Source organism: Bos indicus, chromosome 2, assembly GCF_029378745.1.
Source record: "Bos indicus isolate NIAB-ARS_2022 breed Sahiwal x Tharparkar chromosome 2, NIAB-ARS_B.indTharparkar_mat_pri_1.0, whole genome shotgun sequence".
Lineage (NCBI taxonomy): Eukaryota > Metazoa > Chordata > Mammalia > Artiodactyla > Bovidae > Bos > Bos indicus.
The window spans coordinates 128,306,455-128,331,779 of NC_091761.1; the positions used below are offsets into that span (position 1 = coordinate 128,306,455).

At 53.1% G+C, this 25,325-nt stretch overlaps 1 protein-coding gene across 2 annotated transcripts in view; it reads right to left on the reverse strand.

The window, feature by feature from the left end:
* Positions 1 to 872: 872 nt before the first annotated feature.
* GRHL3 (grainyhead like transcription factor 3) overlaps positions 873 to 25,325 on the reverse strand; it is a 35,917-nt gene continuing 11,464 nt past the window's right edge. For both annotated transcript variants that reach the window (XM_019981295.2, XM_070776469.1), the window contains exons 2-16: positions 24,054 to 24,240; positions 21,351 to 21,412; positions 18,881 to 19,226; positions 18,555 to 18,628; positions 17,929 to 18,082; positions 17,592 to 17,703; positions 15,824 to 15,918; positions 13,240 to 13,398; positions 12,639 to 12,717; positions 12,392 to 12,525; positions 10,705 to 10,739; positions 9,455 to 9,543; positions 8,580 to 8,665; positions 6,001 to 6,065; positions 873 to 1,682 (exon numbers count right to left, since the gene is read on the reverse strand). In XM_019981295.2, the coding sequence (XP_019836854.2) occupies positions 1,568 to 1,682; positions 6,001 to 6,065; positions 8,580 to 8,665; positions 9,455 to 9,543; positions 10,705 to 10,739; positions 12,392 to 12,525; positions 12,639 to 12,717; positions 13,240 to 13,398; positions 15,824 to 15,918; positions 17,592 to 17,703; positions 17,929 to 18,082; positions 18,555 to 18,628; positions 18,881 to 19,226; positions 21,351 to 21,412; positions 24,054 to 24,240 (1,792 nt within the window). In that variant the 3' untranslated portion in view covers positions 873 to 1,567. The remainder of the gene's footprint in view (positions 1,683 to 6,000; positions 6,066 to 8,579; positions 8,666 to 9,454; positions 9,544 to 10,704; positions 10,740 to 12,391; positions 12,526 to 12,638; positions 12,718 to 13,239; positions 13,399 to 15,823; positions 15,919 to 17,591; positions 17,704 to 17,928; positions 18,083 to 18,554; positions 18,629 to 18,880; positions 19,227 to 21,350; positions 21,413 to 24,053; positions 24,241 to 25,325) is intronic.

The following is a 25,325-nucleotide window of genomic DNA, read 5'->3' on the forward strand; positions in this document are numbered from 1 at the left end:
AAGTCTGGGGAGGACACCCAAGGACTGCCTGCTGTCCCATGCCCCACACTGTGGGGGGTTTGAGACCCACCAGTGAGCCCCAGGGCTCTAAAGATGACAGCTACCTGATGGCTCAGGTAGAACATGCCTGTCATTCTACAGCCAAAGAAGTTGAGGACTAGAGGCGGAGTGTGTGGGTAAGCCAGAAGGAAGGAAGGAAGGAAGGAAGGGCGGGAGGAAGGAAGGATGATTTGTCCCATTCTCCAGGGAAAATGAAGACCGATTTGTAGCCCCTGTCAAGTCCTGGGGTGTAAACACTCTCTCCTGCATACTGACATCACTGACCTCAGAGCTGGGGGGAGCTCACGATTGAGTCTGTAAGCAGGTAGGAGCCAGCTCCAGGAAAAGTGAGTTGGTGGAGAGCTTGGGTCCACGACTCTCTGTCCTGGGCTCTGTCTGCTGCCCCGCTGTGAGGTCCTCAGCGAGGGCATCCTAGGCCTCTTTCACCTCCAGAGTCAGTGACCCTGAGGTGGTGACGTCCGCCTGTGGGGCCAGACAGGACAGGCCTCACAGGGCCCATGCTGGGAATCAGGACCCGTGGCCTTGCAGGGGGGCACCTCTGGTTCACCGGGACCCAGCATTGACCACCATCCTTCAAGTCCGAGGAAACTGCTCACAGGATAGAGGAGGAGAGAGTCCCTGTTTCCTTTCACCCTTTCCTTCTGGAAGACTCTCATAAGAGGAGCCAGTGTGACATTTGAAGTAATATATATGGAGAATTTTATTACTAAATAGCATATGAGTATACAAAATGCATAACTGAATAACAGCTAAAAAAATAATCCAAGAAATGTGAAATACACATTTTTTGAAATGATAAAAATGTATCCATGAAAAATATAAAATGTTGCTTATATATACAATATATACTTATATATATATATATATAACATAAGTGAAAACTGTAAATAAGAAATGTATGCAACAGTGAGTGGGATTGGAGGTTGTTCCACACAGGGGCCACTTTGCTCCAGTCAGCCAGCTCTGATTTCCAACCCGTGTTGAGGAAGTGAAGTCTATGTGGAGAGTCTGTCCACTACACTGTCTTTTTAAAAGTCATTTGCGCTGGAAAATCAAGTGTTTGACAGTTAACTCAGTGGCCAAAAGGGTGAGAAGTCATTGGTCTGAAGTTGACTGGAAGAGTCAAGAATGAGTCCAAGGGTCAAGTCTGCTTGGGGAGACAGGGCTGGTGTCTCCAACCTGCACGGGCAGCCTGAGGGAGACGGGCTGGGGAGAAGGTCTGAGGAGGAGCACACAGGCCGCTGGGTTGGTTAATGGACACGGCGTCGTCTGGCTGGACGCGCAGAGGGTAGATTCAAGCACGATGTGGGGCTTCAGATCAGGACACCTCCCGGGGCATCTCCGGGCCTTGATGTCTGTGGGTCGAGGGCCTTTTCACTCAGGGAAGACGTTCAAGTAGCGGTGCTGGGGCCTGAGGAGAGGTCGTGCATGGCTCGGGGCCCCTCCCAGCTGGCTCCGCACCCCCGGAGCCCACGTCAAGAGGCCTGTGGGTGTGGACACTCAGGCCTCACAGCTCCTTAAGGATGATCTGAATCTTGCCGTCGAGCTCCCCCATGTCCAGCAGGAAGGCGACGTGGTTGCTGTAATGCCGGATGATGTTGTTGTCCATGTTGACCAGGATTCTGGGAGAGGAGAGGAGAGGCGGGCTTAGAGGGTGAAAGGCCTCTTCCCTGACAGGGCCTCTGAGTGAAAGGTGACAGACATGGTGACCACCTGTGGGGGCCCCAGCACTTCCGGCGCCTCTTGGACTTGCTCTCCGACCTCAAAACAGCCCTCACGGGGGGCATTCACTGCCCCTCTTTACTGGAGGGGACACAATTCCCCAGGGGACGAGCCCAACTCAAACTCGGACCTGCGGGCGGCCACCCCCTGCCTACTGCACCAGACTGCCTCTCTTCACAAGTGTCCACACGCACTGTATGTGAGCAAATAACACACAGATGTGGGGAAGACAGAGCGCTCCTAGTTACCAGGCCAGGCTGTGCACTTGGATGTGGAGTGTGAGCTCAAGTGCAGGTGGGCCCCTGAGGGGTGGGTTCAACAGGAGGCTGTGACATGTCGCCCTGGGGTGCCTGCCTGATCCCCAAGCCAGTGCCACAAGGGGCCCCCCAGTTCCACCCCCGGAAGCTGACATCTCAGGGATGCCATCGTGGATTTGAGGGGCATGGCCCTCTCCCCCTCACATTCTTCAGACAAGGACCTGGGCCGACCTGAGAGGGACAGAGCCTCTGGGGCTGTGGCCCTCTGCCAGGGTCAAGGCCACAGTGTAGCCAAGGGCATCCCTCTGGGAGCCGCCTCCCCTGTGAAGGATCCGCCAGGCTGTGACCTGACCTGTGCAAGGCAGCTTTCTTTTTGTGATGGGGGTGGGTGTTTCCCCTCATTCACTTCACCAGCATCTGCTGAGGTCTTGCCAAGTACAAGGCCTTGTTCCAAACACAGAGATCCCTCTAGAAGTTTCAAATCTAGCAGGGCCTGGGAGAATGAATCCTGATAATCGTATTACTCCAGTTCACAGATGGGGAAGCTGAGCACTCATTTGCCTGGTGTCGCACAGCTAAGAAATGGCAGAACTGGAATCTGGACTTTTGTCTCATTCCACTGCGTCGTTTTTTTTAAGAAAAATAACAAAACCCTACAAATACAAGCTAGGAAGGGGCATATAAAAGGAAGGTAAAATCCAGGGCTGGGGGAGAGTTCAAGATCAGGCAAGATGATCTGCGTTGGGCAGGAGTGGGGCTGAGACGCCCATGGTCCTCCTCTTGGCAGTAGCCAGCTGTCTGCTTCCCAGGGATCCCAGGAGAGGCGTGACCTTGTCCTCCCTGAATCCCCTGGATCAGGAGAGGCAATGGAGACAGGGAAGCTGAAGCCTGTGGCCTGTGTCCAGCTGTTTCTACAGCAGCTTTGAGCAGCTGCTGCTCTCTGGAAGGAGGTCTGGGCTCAGGCTCCGAGGCCTGGGTGCTGACTGCCAGCATCTAATTCTAAGATCTGGCTTCCTTGGGTCCTGAGTGCAGTGCCTTCACTTCACAGAGGGATTGTGGTCTGGAGGATGCAGGCGGCAGACAGACCAGAGGGGACCAGGGGCTGGAAGTGTGAGCGCTCTGTCAGCGTCGGGGCTTTTTGTTAGCTTCTGATGGTGGCATTTATCGAGCGCTTCTAGGCGCCGGGCACTGGCCAAGGGCCCTGTGTGCACCCACCTCTCAGGCAGGGCCTCCCAGCAGGCCCAGAGCGCACTCCCGCACACAAGGGATCCCAGACAGGCCCCCAGACCTCTTCCCCTCAGGGGTCAGTGACAGCCGGGCCCTAGAGGCAGAGACTTGTCTCAGAATGTGGGCTTCCTGTCACTTGCCAGCTTCAGGCTGTCTTCTGTCCTGGTTCACAGAGAACCCCTGGCCAGCTGCCAGCAAAAACAAGGTACTTGTTAATCTTTCAAGCACTCAGTGGTGCCTGTAAAGCTGATGGTATCTACCGTTGTCCAAAGGACTTTCTGGAAGGTTCTATGAAAATAAAAGAGGCCAGTGATGGCAATAGCCTGCTCCAAAGATGAGGGAGGCAGCTAATGAGCCTGGCCTCTGCTCTCCTGACAGACTTTTGGGGGGAGTCTTCTCATTTAGGCATCTCAGACAATCCTAGGCCTGGGGTTTTCATGGTTGGGGCGTGTATGGGGTGTGGGTGCTTCTGAAGGGCCACTGGGTGATGCCCTGAGCTATGGGGCTGGGAAAATAAATGCGCTGGCCTGGCCACAAGCTTTATTTGCACGTTGCTTAGCGGTTAGAGGAACACGTAGGAGGCAAGATAAAATAGTGGGTGCATGCATGGGTTTTAGACAGGCCAGGATTCCTGCCAGGTACTCACTCTATCACCCAGGGGCTCCTCTGAACCCGTTTCCTCATTTGTAGAAACAGCAAATTCTAAGGGTCAATGAGACAAGGCTTGGGGTTCCTTAACCCAGTGCCTTGGAGAAGGCAATGGTACCCTATTCCAGTACTCTTGCCTAGAAAATCCCAGGGACGGAGGAGCCTGGTGGGCTGCAATCCATGGGGTTGCGAAGAGTCGGACACGACTGAGTGACTTCACTTTCACTTTTCATTTTCATGCATTGGAGAAGGAAATGGCAACCCACTTCAGCGTTCTTGCCTGGAGAATCCCAGGGACAGAGGAGCCTGGTGGGCTGCCGTCTATGAGGTTGCACAGAGTCGGACACGACTGAAGTGACTTAGCAGCAACCCAGTGCCTGGCAAGCAGGAAGTGCTCCACAAATGGAAGTTACTATAATTATGGTTGACATGTCTGGTTGGGGCTTAAGGGAAAGACTATGCAACTCAGCCACTGGGGCTGTGGGGCATCTCTGTGTATATACCCCCCAGCCTGAACCGGAAGAAAGGCATTTCCCAGCCCATCCACCCAGCCTGAAGTGGGATCTGGAAGAGAGGCCAGTGGCGGCAGGTGGGGTGGCAGCCAGGGGGTGTGGGCACTGGCACCAAAGGGGAAAAGGGCGGGCCTGTCTGGGCACAGCAGAGCCTGCCCTCCGCAATGAGGTGGATTCTGCTCCGGAGAGCGTGTGAGCTCCAGTTCCCAGTTTGAAACCGAAACTCGGAAGGAAAAAAAAACACACACACAAAGAACCCTAGACACACATACAACCAACACCAAAGGATCCCTTCCCAGGGGCTGCAGGGCTGCCCACCTCCCCCCGCCCCAGCCGTTCTCTGGGAGGGAGGCTGGGTGGGAGCCAAAGGGGAGGGGATGGTGGGGGGTGGGCGCGGAATGAGGGAAGGAAGGAGGTGGGCCCCGGGCCGACTGGACTGGGGCCTCAGCTTGAGTACAAAACCTGCCTCAGTTTGCAGTCCTCCAAAAGGAGAGCCACAGACAAGCGCCACGGGGCAAAGCCTGAGCACCTTCCAGGGACAGCCAGGAAGAGTAGCAGAAATGAGCCATAGGGTGTCCGGAGCTGTGGGTGAGGATGGGGGAGCTGGTTCCCAGGGCCCTGGTCCGGGGGCCTCTCAGCAGGGAGTGGCAGTCACTGTTCCTCACCACACAGGGGTTCCCTTGCTGGGCTGGCAAAATGACTGAGGCAGCAAGGGCTGCAGAGGCCAGGCTCACCGGCTCCGAAGCTGAGTGGAAGCCTCGGAAGGTGGTCACCATGTGGACCTCCAACTCCACCCCCTTAAACCACCCCTGCTGAGGAGGGGTCTCCTGGGCAGAGAGCAAGGCTACCGTGATCCCTAGCCCTAATGCCCCGGAGCCCATGGGACATGGCAGGCATTGCCTGGCCTCCCTGAAAGGTACAGCTTCATCCAGACTTGCAGGTGGAGGAAGCCTGTGGAGCCTCCCTGGCTGGGTGCCCTCAACACGAAGTCCAGTCACAACTCCTGTCCCAGACTCATCGCCTGCATTTCCTTCTTGGGAGCAGCTCTGCTGGGCCTCCCGCCTCTGTGCCTTTATTCACCGCTCCTGCCCTCTCTACGCCGCTTGGCACCTCCAAGCCTCAATTCTCTGTCTGTGAAAAATGTGGAATGGTATCTACCTCATGGTGTGGCTGCGAGGGTGAAATGAGAGAAACAACCCAGAGTCTGGCACACGGCGGGCAGGTGGTCAAGTGAATGACAGCCACAATCATCATCACCATCATGGTCAAATGCCTGGGTTGCTGACACCCTGCGCTGCCCTCTCTACTGTCTCCCACTCCTCTCCTTCCCAACAGTGACCAGAGTCTGGTCTCTGCAGGAGGCCTCGGCCTGACTGCCAAGGTTCTCCACCCCAACTCCACCTCGCCTCTACCTCTCCGCAAAGCCAAGTACAAGCACAGCTCAACCCTGAGCCGCAGGCCTCTGCCAGGCAGAGTGGACCTTCTGGGAGCTCCCTGAGCCAACGCTTTAGAGGGAAAGGCGCAGGGTCGGGGGAGGGGGGTGGTGAGGAGCTAGAGCTGTGCTGGGCACTTACCCTCGCTTGCATTTCTTGTAGACTTTGTAAATATTCTCTTCAGGGAACCCATACTTCTCAGAGATCTGGAAGAGAAAGGCAGGAGATTCAATGTCTGCTGCCAAAAACTAAATTTACAGCAGTCTTTTACATGATGGCTTTTAATTTCCCGATCATAAAATATATACCCAGATTGTAGAAAAATACAATGAAGAAAACGATAATCATCCATAATCCTGTGCCCCAGAGATACACACTACTAGTATCTGAGTGTATTCCTTCCTGCCTTTTGGTCATGTGTACAGGTATTTTTATATCTCGCATAGACAGCTTTACTTATAATTGTATAAGTTTTCCCACATCACAACAAACTGTTGACAAATAGCATAATTAATGCTTGCAAACTATCCCAAAGGGCGTCCACCATTTCCCCTCAATCCTTGCCATGGTCAGACATCCAGATTGTTCCAGCACTGAGGGCTCCCTACTCACCGGCGGGCTGACCAGTTGTGCAAACCAATCCTGGAGGTGGAAATAGGCCTAGCTCATAGTGTCACTGAAAGAATTAAATGAACCGGTCTGCGTATAACACTTAGGACAGCTCCTCTATGTACTAAATAGATGTCAGTACTTGATAAATGGTCATTATTATTTCAGAAGTGGAGTCATGAGGATGCTCTGGTCTTGCTGTGAGGGGTGAGGAGGTGACCCACTTACCCTTCCTAGCAGGAATTATTTACCCCATTTGATGGGTGAGGATGCTGAGCTTGGAGAAGATAAGGTGTGTGCCCAAGGCCTAGCCTGGAGCCCAGCTTTCCTGCCCCCATCACATCCCAGCACATTGGAGCTTAGTCCACCAGAGAGGACACTGCAGCTCAGAGGCCTCAGCAGCCTGGCTGAGCTCACCCAGCCAATCAGCCCTGTGTCCCCAGGCCTCTAACGCTTCCCATGGGGCAGACAAAACTGGTCTGGTCCTACCTCCACCACCTGGGGTTGCAGAACTCTGAACAAGTCCCTAACTTCGCTGAGCCTCAGTTTCCTCCTTTGTAAAATGGGTCATGATGGGAATGTACACACGGGTGCTTCTGAACAGGAACTGAGACGGTTAGGTCAAGGTCTCAGCCCAGCGCCATCCCTGGGTGAGTGAGGTCAGATGGCGCTGGTTAGGACCGCTGGCTGCCATGGAGCCGCCGGGAAGCGCAGGCCACAGGCTCGAGGCTCAGGTCCTCCTCTCTGGGCCTTTCCTCTCTTCCCTAAAGAAGAGGAGCCGATTTGGCTCCTCAGCTGGTCTCTGCCCTGACAGAGGTTGCTCCAGGCAAGAAAAGTTCTCAGACTACTTACTGTAATGGCAATGTGGCTAGACGCTCTCAGGAAGGTCTTGAGTCAGTCTAAGCAAGAATTTAGGAACTTTCCAACTATATATTGTACAGACAATTGCTTTGTCTGGCTGCCCCACAGGCAATGAGCCCCCTCATCCTTGACGCATACAGTCAGGAGTGGGCATCCGCTTGGCAGAGTTACTGAGGACAGAGTCTGGGCACTGGGTGGGGAGCTGACCCCTTAAGGTACCGTCCAACCCAAAGCTCTGGAGTCTCTATATATCCTAGTGACGTTAATGGCCTCTTGTGAGCCCAACTTCCTGGGCCTGGTGCCAAGCCGGGCTGACGCAGTGTGAAGAGACGAGGGTAACACAGCAGAGTGGAGAGAGCTCGAGTTTGGAGCCTCAGCTCTGTCACTGCTAGTAACCTTGGCACGTCACCTGACCTCTGGGAGACTATTTCCTTATGGGAAATGAGGAGATCGTTACTAGCACCCACTTTTCAGGGTTGTTAAATCAATGCAGTAAGCTAGCAAATGCAGCGTGCCTGACAGGATGCCTGCCACGTAGTGGGTCTTCAGTAAAAGGTAGCTTTGCTTTCCCATTCATTTTCCTTCCCCATCCTAACATCTTAGAACCACCTGGCTTTTCTGCATGGTTCACCCTGTCAGCACAGCCGGCCTGGAGGAGGCTGTGCTTGCTCAGTGTTTAGCTGAGCCACAGAGCTGCTGTGGGTTTGCTTTAGGGCTATTTCACCCACTCTCTGGCAGTTCAGGGTGTTGGGGAAGGTCTCCTTGCCCAGACACCACCTTCAGCTGCCCCAGCCAGTGCCTCCCTGGCCAACCACAAGCTGGAGAAATGAGGCCCTCTGGGAAAGAAAAAAAAAAAAAGAGTATCTTTGGGGCCTGGCCTTTTGGGGTTTCATTCCCATTAAAACAGAAACAGGTTTGCAAAGCCAACAAAAAGCTCTGGCCTGTCAGACAGCAGGCATCAGATTAAGGAGGATTTATGGTGTGTGCAGCTCCCCGGGTGGAGCCAAGGGTCTGGTTGGGAGATAACATCTCAGAGGCACACCTCCCCACACCCCCACCCCACAGCCAGGCCCCACAGGCGCCCTCAGATGGGGCGGGATGGGTGGGCCAGCAGAAAGTCAACGTTCCAGAATATTCCTTCCCGGAGTCTTCCTGTGGGAAATCAGAACTGTATGGTAAAGAATGGCAGGGAAATGGGAGTGCAGAGTGGGGTGCAGCCAGGGCAGGGCGGGGTCCATTAGGCCTCTTACCGCGCTCCTCAGCCCCTTCAGGTCCGGGGTCTTCAACATGAGGGCGTCAAATACCTCCTCAGTCTCTCTCCGCACGTACAGCAGAACTGAGAAGCAAAGGGGTGGCTTTAGAGGTGCAAGGGAATATCTAGGGGGCTAACCCAAGACTAATTTCTGCAAAAAGAGCAAATCCTTGATGCGGGTCTGTTGCCAGCTGGGAAACACCCGACCTGGCTCTGTAGATCCCTTCACTTCCTCAGACTCTGCTGATTCTGGTGGGTTTGAATCCCTGGCCTGCCACCTGCCAGCTCTGTGACCTTGAAGAAATTCTTTTAACATCACTAAGCCTCATCTTATCCAGACGGAAGATGGAGGCAGCTCCACCGCTATTTCAGAGTTGTTGTGGGTGGTTTTGATATGACACCCAGCAGGGCGCAAGGCTCAGTTCAAGGCTGCTAGAAGCTTTTGATCTTAGTCGGTGGTTGGTTTCTTCTTGATGGTTAGCTCCAGTCCCTCTCTCCCAGGAAGTCACGGATTTACTGTGTCAAAGCCAGAATGCCAGGTATGGAAAGCCCACCTACTCCTCCCCCATTAGAGAAAGTGGGGAGACTGCCCAACACCACAAGCCTATTGCCTTATGGCTGCCCCAGGACGCCCACATCCAACAAGGTCACAGCAGGCAGAAGCCCTCCAGCTCCATGACTGTCTGCCCTTCTCTCAAATCCTGGCCCAGCCCCAGCCTCAGAGAGTAAAGAACCCCTCAAGCCCTCCCAGCTGGGGCGGGTACAGCCCTGGCTTCCTGGACCAGGATCAGGTGGAGGCTTTGGGGAGGCCTTGTGGGGAGCTGGGGCGGGGGTGAGCTCGGAGGACACATAGGGGGCGGGGCAGGAGGCTACCTCTCTGCAGATCATCTTCCTTGGCCTGTTTGGAGGGCAGAGGCTCAAACTCCTCGGTGAAGGGCGAGCAGGTGCGCTTCAGAGCCAGCCTGTGGGGAAGGCAGGGAGAGGCCTGTGAGGAACCCGGGGGGATCCCAGAGGCTGACGGGCCCCAGAGGTAAAGAAGACCCTAAGAGGGTGGGTGCAAAGCAGTGGGGCAGAGGTAAAGCAGCAGATTCTGGAGCTGGCCTGCTGGGTTCACATCCCAGCCCTGCCCCTCCCTAGCCGGGTGACAGCTTCTCAGGATCCTTGTCTATAGGGGTACTTCCTAAAGGTGTACGGTTGAAGGAGTACACGCTGCTCTTAGAACACTGTGCGACACGCAGTAGGGCCTCAATAAATATGGACTACTGTTTCATCATCAACATTATTCTTTTTTGAAAGAATCAAGTTGGATGTGAGTCAGTGGAAGGAGGGACTCTTGTGGGTTTTGGAGTAGGTCAGATGTAGGTCTCAGCCTGCCTCTGCTATCTCATAGCTGGGTGACCTTTGGCAAGTCACTTCACTTCTCTGAGCCTCAGTTTCCTTGTGTATAAAGTGAAGCAATAACCCCTGCTTGCTTGACTCACTGGGGCTGTTGTGAGGTGACAAGTGACATAATTTGGTGTGACAATACTTCCTTTTATACGGAAGAGACTGATACCAACAATACGTGATCTTCGTAAAGTGCTTTCCTGTTTACAGAGGTTCTATTCCATGCCGCCTCTCATATCTGCCTCATCCTCATGAGCCCATTTTCCTCCTCTGACAGATTTCTAGCTGAAGCTGAAAGCGGTGAAGCGACTGTAGCTGACAGCGGGAAGGACGCGGAGGCCCACCCTGGGCTGCAGGCCGAGCGCCGGGCCCCTCCCGGGCCTCTTGGAGTCTGCCGGGGCGGGGCGCGGGGCGTTTTCCCCTACGTCCTCCCGCACAGCTGCCCTCCTCACACTCCAAATCTGCATCACCATCTCAGAGGCTTTTTCTTTCCCGTTTTACAAGCAGGTGTCCCGCCAAAGATTCGCCAACTTTTCAAATAAAACAAACCCATAAAAACTCGGGCAGTTTCAGTGAGAAAGGAGCGTGAGTCTAGCTTGGGGGCTGGGGGCAGAGTCTCCTGGGTACTTCCTCTGGGCCCAGCCTCTGGCTTGGGGGACAGCAAAGGGGAGGGCAGGCTGGGAGCAAATGAGGGGCAGCAGGAGGGAGGCGAGGCCCTTGGCTGCTTCTCTCCATACCTGTTGGAGCTGCCGTGTCCCGCTGAGAGCACTGCCTGCAAGGAAGAGAGACACATTTTCCATCACACACAGACACACGGGAAGACGAGGCGAGCCCTCAGCTGCTGGAGGCTTTCTGGGACAATCTTTGTGAGGGGTTGCGGCAGGGAGGCAATTCTAATGCCTCTCCAGCTCATTCTTCTCAGATAAGTCCCCTCAAGTGAGCTGAGATCTTGAGTTGAAAGGAAGCACCAAGCCCAAGTTGGATGAGTCAGGACTCGGTGAACACACGAGGTGCTAAAGGAATCGGGGCAGAATCAGTGAGTCCGAGCTCACCCAGGAGGGCTGGGACTGCAGGCTGGCCTGCAGCTGGTAACTAGGTAGTTGGAGCTGAGGCAAAGCAAGTGGAAGGGGGAGAGGCAGCCTTGTCAAGCCCTCCTGTGCACCTGCCACTGCCCATCTGGTGCAGCCATCGCTGGTCCTTCGGGGTAAGGCACCCAGGCCCTGAGAGGGCCGTCTCCAGGGCAACCCCCCAGGAGGCAGGACTGGGACTTTCCACTCCGCAGGTCCCCTCTCTCAGGCTCACAGGTACAAAGACTGGTCCCCCACTTCCTCCCACAGGAGAGCTGGCAGCCTGGCAATGGGGGCTTCCATCCCTCAAGTGGTGTCTCCCTACTTGAGGCCTCTGGTTGGGGTTGGGGGGAGAGCGGGTTAATGCAGCCTCCTGGGCTATGGGGGCCACAGAATCACCTCAGGGCAGAGAAGGGGGTATGGTGGACATTGAGAGGCTTTAAATGTATGCCAAGACGACGTCAGGACTGGCTGCTCCATAAGCTGTCTTATTGTTCAGAGTCAATGCACTGAATGCCTTGGTGAAGTGATGGCCATTTCTGAAAACATTCCCACTTAAACGGTGGGGAGGTCAATGGGTGGAAACGGTCAAACTGTGTAATATGGAAGCAAAGTAACAGGCAGGCGCTGGGACCTTGATTCTGTCGCTGACTTGTGTGACCTTGTCGGGAAAAATGCGAATAACAGCCTGTACCTCAGAGGAAGCCTGTGACAGAGAAACAAGACGGCGCAGCAAAGGGCTGGCCGGTCAAGGCGCTTGGTGAGTGGCTCCCTGTCTTGAGAGGTGGTGTAACCCGTGGTGACGGGCAATGTCTCTGAAGCCTGGTTGCCTGGACTCCAGTTCTGGCTCTGCCACGGCCTGTGTAATTTTGGTCTAAATGCCTCAATTTCCACCCCATGAATCCAGGGAGAACAACATTACCGACTTCATAAGGAGGTAATGAGGGTTAAGGAGATGATGCATGGAAAGCTCAAAGAGCAGCGCCTAGTGTAAAGTGAGCCTCACAAGCATTGCTGGGATGATAATTATCACCCAGCTCTGACACGGCCGTGGTCTAACTTGGGGCTCGGACATTAGAAACCTCCTGTGTGTGCTTCAAGAGTAAACATTTCAGTGCATATGAAGTTCATTTCTTCATGAACACTCTTCAGTAGAAAAGGTCCCTGAACTTATATGACCGTACATATATTTTTTGAGTCCCCTGGGATTCAATAAAGATATTTCCATTTTGGTGATGTCAGGACCTATCAACCTCTAACTGGCCTGTCCTGCTAAGTGGCAGGTTGCTGCCTGCCGATCTCTGCTAAGACGGCCCCACCCAGAGGCCCAGACCCTCTCTCAGCCCAAGACCCTCACCCCTCCAGGACGCTGCAGGCTGGAGAAGTGCACGTTGGGGATGAACAGCACCGGCGGGGTCTCCAGGTCCGCCTCAGGCCGCAGGTAGGTGGTCTCATTGCCCCTGAAGCCGGCTAACAGGGAACCCTTGATGCCTGATGGGAAGAGGAAGGCATTGTACCTTGAGATCCCTCTGTTCATGTGTCTGCCCTCTAGTCTCCTCTCCGCTTCATGCCAACCCAACCCAGCCCAGCCCAGGCCCACTGACCACTGTTGCTGGAGTCGGGGCACTTGACCTTCCTCCGGAACTGCTTCCGCTCATCATCCCGCATCTTCCTTTCTGCTCCCTGTGGGAGAGAGGGGGCCGGGGGTCACCACTGGTCTCGGGAGGGCTGGCTGCTTTTCCTTGCAACTATGGGACTTCCAGGGTTGCTTTCTTCCCAGAGTGAGATCAGGAAATGGGAAGGTACCAGCACTCAGCCCAACCCAGCACAGCCCAGCCCTGTCTGAGGTCAGCAAAGCCTTGGGAGAGAGAGAAACAGAGAGGCAGAGAAAGAAGAAACTGAGGGAGACAGGTGTGGGGAGAGAGGAACAGAGAAACGAGAAAGGAGCTCAGAGAGAGGTAAGAAGAAAGAGAAACGTGACCTGGAGAGCTTTGTACAGAGACCTAGAAAGAGATGTGTAGCAAGAGGAAGGGTTGAGCAGAGGAAAACACAGCCACAGAGAGCAGGACGGACAAACAACAAGCACACAAAGACAGAGACGTTCAGAGAGCAAGCAGAGACAGGTGCACCCAGCGTGGCTGAGGAGGACGCGCAGGTCGGGCTGGCCCGCCTGCCCAGGGCCCAGCAGAGGGTCCGCCCAGCCACCTTGTCACAGAAGATCTTGATCTGGCAGACAGCACGGTGTACCAGGCGCTCGGTGCCGGAGCCACAGTCATAGGTGTCGATCTGCAGGTTCAAGGGGACTCCCTTCACCCCCTTCTGTGAGGAGAAGTCTGTGCTGAGGCAGTTGACGCCAACGAACACCTGGGGACAGAGGAGGGAGCTCACTAAACAGCCGGCCCAGGTCACCAGACCTGCAGTCCCACCACCTCCCTGAGTACCATGAGGCCTTCCGGGCGCCTGGTGGGCACCCTCAGCTTCACAATGCCCCTGGAAGGCAAACCTCACCACCTCTCTTTTCCAGGGACAACCCATGCTCCGAGAGGGCCGCTGTCCGAGGGCGACACTGGGAGCACATAAGGGAACCGGAGTTTGAGCTCAGGCTGTCGCCAGTGGACAATGCAGCTCCCGCTAGATTGCCAAGGGCAGCCCAAAGGATCTAGGGCCTGGGAGGGAGATTAAGGGTCCTTCAGGAATTGAAAATCCAGAGCCTCATTTCTTTTTTTTTTGCAACTCGGAGTAAGAAGGTAGCTGCTGCTGCTGCTAAGTCACTTCAGTCGTGTCCAACTCTGTGTGGCCCCTTAGATGGCAGCCCACCAGGCTCCCCCATCCCTGGGATTCTCCAGGCAAGAACACTGGAGTGGGTTGCCATTTCCTTCTCCAATGCATGAAAGTGAAAAGTGAAAGGGAAGTCGCTCAGAGAAGGGCCCAAATCCCCTCCCGGCCAGCTCCTGAAGATACGTTCCTGCTGGCCCTGCCCAGGGCCACGGAGGGTGGAACATGCCCCTGTGCACCTGAACGACCAGCTGAGCCACAGCTGAACCAGCCACCCCCATTTTACAGCTGAGGAGACGGAGGCTCTGGGCATGGATGTGACTTGCTAACGCACAGGGAGTTGGGCAGGCTGGCAGAGGAATGAGCTTGGACGTGGGGCCACTCACACTCTGCCCCTCAAGCCATGTGACTTTAGATAAGTCCTTGAACCTCATGAAGCCTCAGTTTCTTTATCTGCAAAATGGGGACAATTAAACCTACCTCCTGTGGCGGTGAGGGTTGTAGAATACCTAGGGGTCTTGGACATCTTGTAACTGTTGTTGTGAGTGGGACAGATGGCGTCTCAACCAGAAGCCTGTGTCCAGCTGATGGTAGCCTGGGGTCAGTCTTAGCTGGACGTCTCTTAGCAAGCTCGCCTACTGACTGCCTACTGCTGGCGTCTGTGTGGGACTCCAGGCCAGACCCCACTCCACGCTGGCCCCTATTCCTTGGGACGCTTCCCTTGGAAACGATCCTGACTTCAACAAGTGGGGGTGGGGTGGTGCTGGAGCAGACCCCCTTCCTTCCCTGGCTGTGGGGGGCCAGGCCCCCAGATGCATGCCAGACATACCTTCCCCTCAGCCAGCTCAGCCCTGATGCCGCCCCCACCCAGCTCACACCTGACAAAGACCCAAGCCTGGGGGCTTAAGAGGCTGTGAGAAAATCCCCACCGAAACCCACCTCTCCCTTCCCACGAAACTCTTCCCCCACTCCCTGAACCGGAGGCCCCAGCTCCTCCCCAGTCCCGGGTGTCTGTGTGAATAATAGTAATCCCTTGCCTTTGTGCCTCTCCTTGCTGTTTTCAGAGCCCCTTCACCTTGGTTTTCTCCGGGCAGCCTGGACCGCCCCATGAGGGGAGGCGGGGAGGTGGGGAGGCAGGGATAAGCTCTCCGGCTTTCCCAGGCCAGAAGGGCCTTTGCCATGAGCCTGACCCAAACTTGGTCTGATGGGGTAAGCCTGGCCCCGAAAGGTGATGGGACAGGCCCAAGGTCACCCAGCCCCTGACCCTCTGACTAGTGCCCGTTCCACGATACCACCTGTCTAAACAGAAGACAGAGACACAGAGGGACCCGGCAGCACCGGTGAGTGTGAGGCTGGTCTCAAGCACTACATGGCTTCATCACTGGCATGAAAAAAATATATTGCTGAGGCTCCATTTCTCAGGCCTCTCCAATGGGCTTGGCATAGAAGGTGCCCACTGCTCCATCCTTCATGATCTCCTTGGATCTTCACCACAACTCTAGCAGGCAGATTGCTCTTCCCTTCCTATGGGCTCCTCGAGTGAGGTAACAGACTTCAGCCTTCATCTACCAGACTCCACAGCACTTCTGCAACACTCTGCACGGGCCCACGTGTCAGGAAACCCCGTCAGCAGCAGCAGGGGCTTGCTGTGCGGCTTGCACAAGACTCAGTTTTCCCATCTGGCAAATAGGTGGACTGGACTAATAACAGCAGCCACCACTTCTGTGCCAGGCTGTGCTCTACCCTTCTCTTATCTCACCTGAGCCTCATGCCAACCTATCCATCCATGTTAAGGTTACACTCCCAATTTTCAGCTAAGGCACTTGTCCAAGGTCACGAAGGTGGGATAAGGGCCCGGCCACTCTAGCTGAGAGCCTGTGCTTCTCCTTCACTCCTGTGCCCTGCCTCCTCCCTGGCGCCCTCACTGGAGGAGCTACCACAATCCTAGGGACAGTCCCTTTCCTGGGACTTGCTGGCAGCCCAGTCCCATCCCAGCCATGCCCCCAGCACTGACCTTGGCCTCCTCATGGACATTCCACACGAAGGACAGTGCATTATACGCCACCTCTTCAATGTGCTGGACAGTGTTGAAGTTTTCTTTGCAGTCGGCTGCAAAGAGACCACAGGAGACCAGAGGAGAGTCAGGAGACAAGGGATTTGGGGGCACCATGGGGAGGGGTCATTAGGGCCTGGGCCCCGTTCTTGGCAGGGACTTGGATCCTCTCCCCCAAGAACCGTGCTTCAAACTAGGGAGGAAGTTACTCATTGTGCCCTGGGCTATGGATGGAAAAACTGAGGTCCAGTCTGGGAAGGAGATCTGCCCAAATCCCAGAGGGACTCCTTAACTTTGCCAACTAGGCCAGGGCCCACATGATTTTGGGGTGGAGCTTATTTTTTTCAGTGGGACTGTGATTTAGGAGCTCTCCCAGGTAAAATGGTCATCGCAGTCATAGTGGAAGTCATAACCATAGTACCATCAGTACTACCAGTATTGAACTCGTAGCATTAAATAAATGATAATACTACTATACACTTGACTCTTGAGGGTCCCTTGGACTGCAAGGAGATCCAGCCAGTCCCTCCTAAAGGAAATCAGTCCTGAATGTTCATTGAAAAGACTGATGTTGAAGCTGAAACTCCAATACTTTGGCCACCTGATGTGAAGAACTGACTCCTTTGAAAAGACCCTGATGCTGGGAAAGATTGAAGGCAGGAGGAGAAGGGGACAACAGAGGATGAGATGGTTGGATGGCACCACCGACTCAATAGACATGAGTTTGAGTAAACTCCGGGAGTTGGTGATGGACAGGGAGGCCTGGCATGCTGCAGTCCATGGGGTCACAAAGAGTCGGACACGACTGAGCAACTGAACTGAACTGAGCCATACACTTACAATGCTATGAATATTCAGCTTACACATGAGAAGAACAAAGCTCAGAAAAGGTAGAGCAAGGTCTGGAGGTCAGTTCTCTCTGGCTCCTGAGCCCAGGCTCCTAACCACTGTGCCACCTGGCCTCTCAGAGGTCACCGCATCGTCCCTATTTGTGTCACTCTCTAGCACACGTGGCTCCAAGGCGGCAATTGCACAGCAGGCAGATGGGGCAGCTGGCACTTTCCCAGGTAACAGTTGAAGAAACTGAGACTCAGGAAGGGGAGGTGACACAGGTCACACAGCCAGGAAGAGAGTGACAGAGCCAGGGCCTGGAGATCTGAGGATGGGCTGCGCCTCCCACCGGGTCTCAGGGCTGGGACTGGTGGCACACACAGAAGGCCTTCCCCAGCTCCCTTCCTGCCTTCAAAGCACAAAGGTTGCAGCTTCCAAAACAGAGCTGCCCTGGCACTGTGCTCCCAGCTTTCAACTCACCCATTGCCTGCACAGTTATCTCGTGCATTTGTATCCCAGTTGGTCAAGACCCCTGATGCAGACAGGCCAGCCAGCACCCCAGGAGTCTGTTTATGTGGTACTCCTGGGGCCCCCAGAGCCTTGTTTATCCCAAAGCAACAAAGAAAAGAGGTCACTGCTTCCAGTCAACATGCAAATCCCCGCAAACCCCACAGCTTATGACCTGGAGACAGGGCCCAGGCAGGCGGCTGGAGTCAGAAATAAGCCCTGCAGAGGTCAGAAGTGGGTGGGGAAAAGGGGGACAGCAAGAAAGACCTGACTGGCGTGTGTTTGTGTGTGTGTGCGCGCGCACGCGCATGCGTGTGTGCGTGTGAGAGAGGTGTGAGACAGAGAGTTAGAGAGAGAGACACTGGGGTGGAGGGTATGAGCGGGCTCTCACCCACGTCGATGACCCGCTGCTTGGCGGTGGGCTGCCGCGAATGCCAGTGTTTCCAGAAGCGCAGCTGCTCGACCGGGCCCTTCTCGTTGTCGAAGACCACCATCACCACACTCTGCAAGCACAGTGGTCACCGTGACCCCCTGCCTCAGGAGAGGCCTGGGCAGCCTCATCCTTTCCTGGAGCCGGGGTCAGGCAGCCCTGCCCTTTGGCCGGGCTGCCCCCCACTACGTGGCAATGGGCAGGCCTCTAAAGCACCCTCTCCCTGGAGACCCTGGCAGGCAGGGTTGACCTGACCACCCCGCCCACTTCCCAAGCAGTCCCAGGGCAGCCAACGTACCTTGACCTTGTTGGAGGACAAGGCAAGACCTTTGCCGCCTGCCGGCGTCCGCAAGGTGACAGGGTAGAACTGGCCCTTGTTGAGGTAGGCCATGGGCGACTCACCCGATTTGATGTGGATGGCTTTGGGGGAGCCCAGGGTGTACTCAAAGTCACTGCGGGGAGGCGGGAGAGGACAGTGAGGCTGGGCTCCCAGGCTGAATGGAGTATCCCAGAGGGCAGTGGGGCAGGAAGCCTGAGGCTCTGCTATGGATTTACCACCTGACCTCACTAAATCACTCTACTTTCCGGGGCCTCCATTTCCGGGTTTTCAGGGCTTCTATTTAATGGCTTTGTTGAGGTACAATCCTCCTGAATAAAGAATAATGGAAACAAGAGAGCCCTGAGGGGTGACCAAGTCACAGGGAGACCAGGACACAATGGAACCTTGGTTTTCTAACTTGGTGCTCAGTTCTGAGTGGCTTGTCACAACCTGGGAAAGGGATGTAGAAATCACTCTTTTCTTTTACATGCCTTCGCTTCTCTCTCTGCATTCAGTGATGATGTTTGCTCTGGGGGCAGTGTACAGCTCTGTCTATAGTCCCCTGCCCACTGACCAGTGGTCAAGGGTCAGAGAGGCTAACTTACCTCTTGGGATTGGGATAGTCCTCTGGACCCGGGGGTTCTGGGGATGTTTTCAGGATATCTGGGAAGAGTAGAGACTGCAGAGAAACACAATCCAGGGAAAATATATGCTCACATTCAGTTCCACTGGCACCTCAACCCAGGGCCACTACATACAACTGTGAGGGTTGGTCAGTGCACAACCTGGACAACAGTGCATGGCAGCCCTGCCTCAGCTCAAGGACTCTTTCCCCCAGCGATTCCAAAGCTCCGACCGCCTCACTGTCTTCTCTCCTTCTGTACATGCAAGTACCCAGGGATGCTGGAGGGGTGTGGGGGTGGGCCCTCACCTCCTGTGGGTCATCTTTGAAGGTGCTGTCAGGCTGCCAGCGCTGTGTGGGAGGCACCCCGTGAATGCTCTCAAACAAGGAGCTGAGGGAGCCATTATCATATACATCGCTGGTGGGCAGCAGGTAGCTGTCCACAGAGCCGGTTTCCAGCTTGCTGGGGCCTGCAGGGAGCAGAGCTGCCTTGCCCGGCGTGGGTGCAGCTCCCTCCACACTCATTAGGTTATTCTTCTTGAGCACATCTGGGTACTCTGGGGTTCCAGACACATTCTCTGTCAGGAATTTCATGAGGTGCGTGGGACTTTCAAGGGGGGTGAGGTCCATCTCATATTCCATGCCATGGTAGTACCTGAGGAGAGAGAGGAGGGGTAAGTGGGTACACCTCTTTTCTCGGAGCCTCGAGGGGGTCCTTGGCTGGATTGCAGGGTGACCATCACACTGACATATTGACTTTCTTTAATCCAAGGTAACGTTAGGTCTTCGCAACATGCCTGAGATGAGATACTGCAGTGGGCCCAACGTGTCACAGGGAGAAGCAGGGAGGAACCAGGTACAGGATCAAGGTTCAGGGGGCAAATGCCTGCTTTATCCATTACAGTACTTGGTCATTTAAAAAACGGAAAGTTTATTCATTCCTTATCCAGAGTCAAATGTCCCCACGTTAAAATTACTGTACTGAGTCATTCCTGGTGAGGGCAAGAGTGGGTATTTGTGAGTGGATAATAGTGTACATTAAGAAAAAAGATCTGGAAGGATATACCCCAAACTATTAATGGAAACAAGAAAGTAGAATTGCAAGAAACTTTTACTTTTTTACTTTATATTTTTAAGCAAAAATAACAGTGTCTTTAATGCATTTCATTGTACAGAATCCAAAGAATTTTTGCATACAGTCCTCACTTTGTCAAAAGAGCCAGATAAACTATTTTCACACCTGAGACCCAGAGAGTCACAGAATCAGAGACACTGAGTGAACACACAGACCTTACGATAAGATGATTCTATTATCCATGGGTGCCCTCCTGTAATTGCACCAGTCTTCCATTTCCACCACCATACTTCTGATTCTCAAGGGCCAGCTTCAGTATGGGTATTTATTTTGTTACTACATCAAATTTGTTTTTGAAAAGTAAACTAAATTTAAAAATAGCTTCAACAATAGATAGTTTAGTTGTTATAACTACACAAATATTGTTTGCCAGCTGGTTAAATATTTTACTATGATAAGTTTTCTTAGGACAACCTCTGTTGCTACTGGAGTTATGATATTAACTTGAGCTTCCTCATTTTAGAATTTTATACTTATTTATTCATAATTTCCCTAAAATTGTCATACACCTATAAACAATTTTCTTCAAATGAACAAATACATTACATAATCTACAATTCATTCCTCCCTCCTCCCCTTCCTTCCTTTTTTGCTTTATGCATTTCTATAGACTTTGAATACTTTATAACCAGCAGGTATTATTTTACAATCAGAAAAGCTAACAACATTAAAAAAAATTGGTTTTGAGGGAAATGTCATGCACAAAAACCCACTGTTCATAGCAGTGGAGGGCCATGAGCCAGCCGCAAGTACCTCGATGCCTGCCTTAGCAGTCTGGGCTTTCCGGAAAGAAGAGAGAGGCACAGAAGGTTTCCCAGCAGAAGCCCTGCCTACTGGGGGTAAGGAAAAGTAGAGAAAGGGGGGCAGTATCCTTCCAGTGCCCATCTGGCCATGAGTATGGCCTGGGCTGCTCTCTACAAGAAAAGGAACATCCATGCCCCGAGGCATCAGTGCCAGACAGAGGCCAAGAGAGCCAAGGGAAAGAAATACGGGAACATAGCTGTCCCCTCCCCTTGAGGCTGCAGGGAGGGTTTTGAAGCTAGGACAGAAAAGCTTCCAGCAGGGCTTGTGCAGCACTGTGGCTTTGGAGTTTGTTTTTAGTAAACTTTAGCCACGTGGCCCGCAGAAACTTGTGTGCGTGTGTGCACTCAAGCAGGGTCTCACTGTGACTCTGTGGGCCCCAGTCTCTTTTGTGATCATAGGTCTCTTCCTCCATAAAAAAACAGTTTAAAAAACCTTTTACAATCCTCAGTATAAATACAAATATAACCCAGACTGGATTGTATCGTTTCCTTCTGATTTTAAAATAGATAAAATACTTTTGTGGGCCCCTAAGGGTACCATGGACTTCCCTGGTGGCTCAGATGGTAAAGAATCCACCTGCAATGTGGAAGACCTGGGCTCAGTCTCCGGGTTGGGAAGATCCCCTGGAGGAGGGCATGGTACACTCCAGTATTTCTTGCCTGGAGAAACCCCACGGACAATGGTGTTGTAGAGCTGGACACAACTGAGGGCCTAAGCACAAGGGTATGTGGACCCTAGTCCTGGCATTGTGCCCCCTGTGCCCAGTGGATAAGGGGCCCGAGGTGAGGTGGGGGTGGGGGAGGGCAGAGGGGCGGGGATGGTGGTGAGGGCACACCTCACCTCTTGCCTTGGTCATTCCGGCCCCCGGTGCTGGAGGACAGTAGCCGCTTCTCCTTGGGGCCCTGAGAAGAAAGGAAGAAAGATTTATGTGTGGCTCTTGGGTAAGATCTGTCACGAGCCTCAACCCCCTCCAGGGGACTCGGCCATGCAGGGGAGCTACCTTGGTCATTGGGAGAAAACCTGCCAGTCCTTTGAGTTAGCAGGCCATTTAGTCTGAGCCCCAAGTTACAGAGTGAGAAGTACCCTGAAATGAGCACTTAGGAATCATGGAATTTGGAGTCAGGCAGGCCTAGCTTAAGTTCTAGCTTTACTACGTAAAAGTGCTGTGTGACTCTGGATAAATGATTGTGCTTTTCTGAGATTCAGCTTCCTCATATGTCAAGTGGGGGATGACAATCCCTCCCTCAAGTGGGTTGTGAAGACTTATTAATAAAGATAATGCCCACTGTTTTTAATGGAGCACTTCCTATGCACTGGGCCCTGTGCCAAGTGGCTTCTCTGTGCTGTAATTTAATCTCTACAACCACTCTGTGCTGTCTACTAATGCTATCCCCGTTACATGCGTGAGGAAAACCGAAGTCCAGAGAGGCTTTGTCATCTTAGTGATTAGGAGCACAGACTGAATCGATTTCCTGGGTATAGTTCTTAGATCTGCTACATATTGGCTATGTGACCTTGGGCAAGGCCCTCAACCTTTCTTCACCTTATTGTCATCATCTTTACGACAGGAATAACAGTGATACCAACCCTTGGGATTTTTGTGAGTGCTTAGACTAGCACCTGGCACATGGGGAGCACTATGTAAATGTCGCCTCCCACAGTTATGATTCTAATATTGTTGTATCTCAGAGAATTTGGGTCTTTTTTCTCTAAAGCTAACAAAGCCAGAACAAGGTCTCCGACCAAGTCTAGTGAGGTCAGCGCCTGGGTTTTCAATCACACTGATGGGAGAGCATGAGGAACGGTGCCTGGCACAGTGTCCAGCATTCAGTAAGAAATAGTAAGTGGTCACCTTTAGGACTATTCTGCCCAAAGTCACATGGCCAGGTCTCCACCTCCCAACTTGGTGCTCTTTCCACACTGTCAGACTGTGCTCTGACTATCTGCAGTGCTCCTCTGACCTAATGTGCTCTGGGAAGGGGGAGGGGGCAGGTGTATCTCCCTGGGATGCTGTACTGCAGTAACAAGTGTCACCTTCAGAGCCTGGCCCCACCACTGTGGCCCTGGGAATGGGCTCTTGCTCGGGGGAGACAGTGCTAGATTTTATTTTACGGCCCAGTCTCAAGCAATATATCCCAGGCTGGAGTTTAAGCTCAGACCTAGAATTCTGGCTCCTACCAGGTCCCCAGGCTGAGACATTCAATTCAAATTTCTTTTCCATCATCAGTCTTCTGGGAGAAGGGAAGGGAGGGTAGCCATACCACTCCTAGATGAGAACCAAAAGCCAGAGAGATAATTTGGGGTTTCTTTTGTATCTGAGACCACTTCCCTCAACCTGGTCTCTGAATTTGCAGAGTTTGCCTGCCTTTGTGTAGAATACACTACTTCTTGGGCCAGTGAATTTGAAGATTTATTTACAAGGTGGCTTTAAATCTTCAACTTCAGACTCAGTCATCACAACAATCAGCTATTCATGTCCCCAGCCTCCAATCTGGGAAAGTCTATAGAAGCAATAACCCAGCACAGGGATAGCAAGAATGTTTGCTGTCATATGACAATTCAGACAGATGGGTAGGGGTTGCCTGGAGTTACTAGGCTGAAAAAGATTTTGTAGCCTCATGTATCTTCAGTGAGAATACAGGTTGTAATCCATTAGCAGTGTCTGGCAAAGGCACTGGAAGGGGGTGATGTCATGTGTGTTATGTACTTGTGGTTACTAATAGGTTTAAGCACACTTCTCCTATGTGAGAGGCCTAATTTCTGTTCTTAGGAACGGACAGTCTCAAAGTCAAGGCTCCAGAAACAATTAGAGAACAATAAAAGATGTCAGGAAGTGGTACAATGCACATGGTGGCAGCAAGGGTATGAACAACAGTAAGACACTCAGGAGAGGGAGAGGCGATATGAGGGGAGGGCTTCTGAGAGAAGCTGGGCTTTGGGAAGGGCCCTGAAGGAAGTGAATGGACTCAAGAGCAGAAGGCATGCTCTAGGAGGTGGGGCTGGAATAGGCAGGTGGGGCTGACAGGGCAACTGGGATGACCTAAGGGACAGAAAGAAGACGGTGGGTTGGAGGTCATCGCCGTGGTGTGTGTGGCCAAGGACCTGACCCATTCAGTCAATACATATTCAGTGCTGTGTGGCAGGCAGTGTGGGGTACTGGGGGCTCAGTCATGATCGTGACATGGTTCCTGCCCTCCAGGAGCTCAGTGTCATAGGTGACATGGAGGAGTAAACGCACAAACAGCAAGCTTCTGAAGATGGCGTCCCGGAAAATGATGGTACTTGCTGAGGGTGCCCAGAGGAGGCACAGAATGGGAAATCCCAGAAATCCTTCCCCACCTTCAGGGGATGAACAAGGTAACTTAAAGCTGAGAGCAGGGTTTCGCCAGGGGAGAGGGGAGCGTGCTGGGCAGAGGGGCCAGCATGTGCAAAGGCCCAGAGGTGTGAGGGAACGCGGGGAGGGTTAGGGGAGGTCAGAGTGGGCTGCAGAGCCATGAAGCCCGAGAGCGAAGACGCACGCTCAGTCAGCGGTGGCGGACGTACCATGTAGTAATCGTAGAGGAAGCTCAGGGCCGCCACGCTGTCGTCGTCGCCGTTGACTCTCATCATGGCCTTCGTGGCCGCTGTCAGGGGGTTTTCAAGGTAGGTCTTCCAGGCCTCATCCTCGTTAGTGTAGGGGAACTTCTGGAAGTTAACTGGGTCGTTCTTTAGCAGCCGAACAGATCTGAAACTGAAAGACAGGTAAGGAGGGTCAAATTTAGGCTGTCCCAGCAGAAGGCATGCGTATGCTTCCCAGATGGCTCAGTGGTAAAGGATCCACCTGCCAATGCAAGAGACATGGGATCGACCCCTGAGTGAGGAAGATCCCCTGAAGAAGAAAACAGCAACCCACTCCAGTATTCTTGCCTGGGGAATCCCATGGACGGAGAAGTCTAGCAGGCTACATGGGGTTGTAGAGTCGGACACGACTGAGCATGCATGCACAGCAGAAGGTCTGTGAATGGTCAGCCTCAGATCAACATTCAGGAATTCAGAGAGCTACCAGCCTTGAAAACTTGAAATGCTTATTCTGTCATCATTGGACAGATGGGGCAGTAGAAAGTACCTAAACTCGAGCCAAATGCTCTGGGTCACCACCAAATGTTGCCATGTAGAAGCTGTAGGCTTGGGGCCTCAGTTCCATCAGCTACAACAGAAAGACTGCAATCCCAACCTTGCGAGGCTTGAGAGAAGATTCAAGAAAATGCTTCCATGGTAGATACTTATTCAAGGGGAATCAGTGTAACAAGGATAGGAAAAAACAATGACAAGGTGCAAAGAATAAATTTCCAGATCACTCAGCATGGGCTCTGATGACATTCTCTTCAAGGCCGTGAAAGACACAGCAGGCTGGAGATCACTTCAACTTAGAGAATGTGGCAAGTGACAGAGAAAGCCAGAGTGAGGAAGCCCATAGGCAGATCTAGTCTTGGTAAATGGCATTTCAGACCAACATTTATTGTACAGTGCCCAAGCAGCTGCTCAGATGCCAGGAACTGGAGTGGAATGCTGCAGGGCACACCTATGCAGGCAGAACCTGGGCAGTTCACTGAGAACGTGGACAAATACAAGCCACATGGGCTCAAAGACAAGTGATCAAGACTCTTTGGAGGACATTCAACATGGGGAATTATATCACTTATGTAACATGTATGGGGAGGGTCCCAGGAATATAGAATATATATACATTCTATATATTTATTCACATACATATTCTAAATATATATTCACATATATATATATTATATATATTCACATAATATAGAATAATGGTGG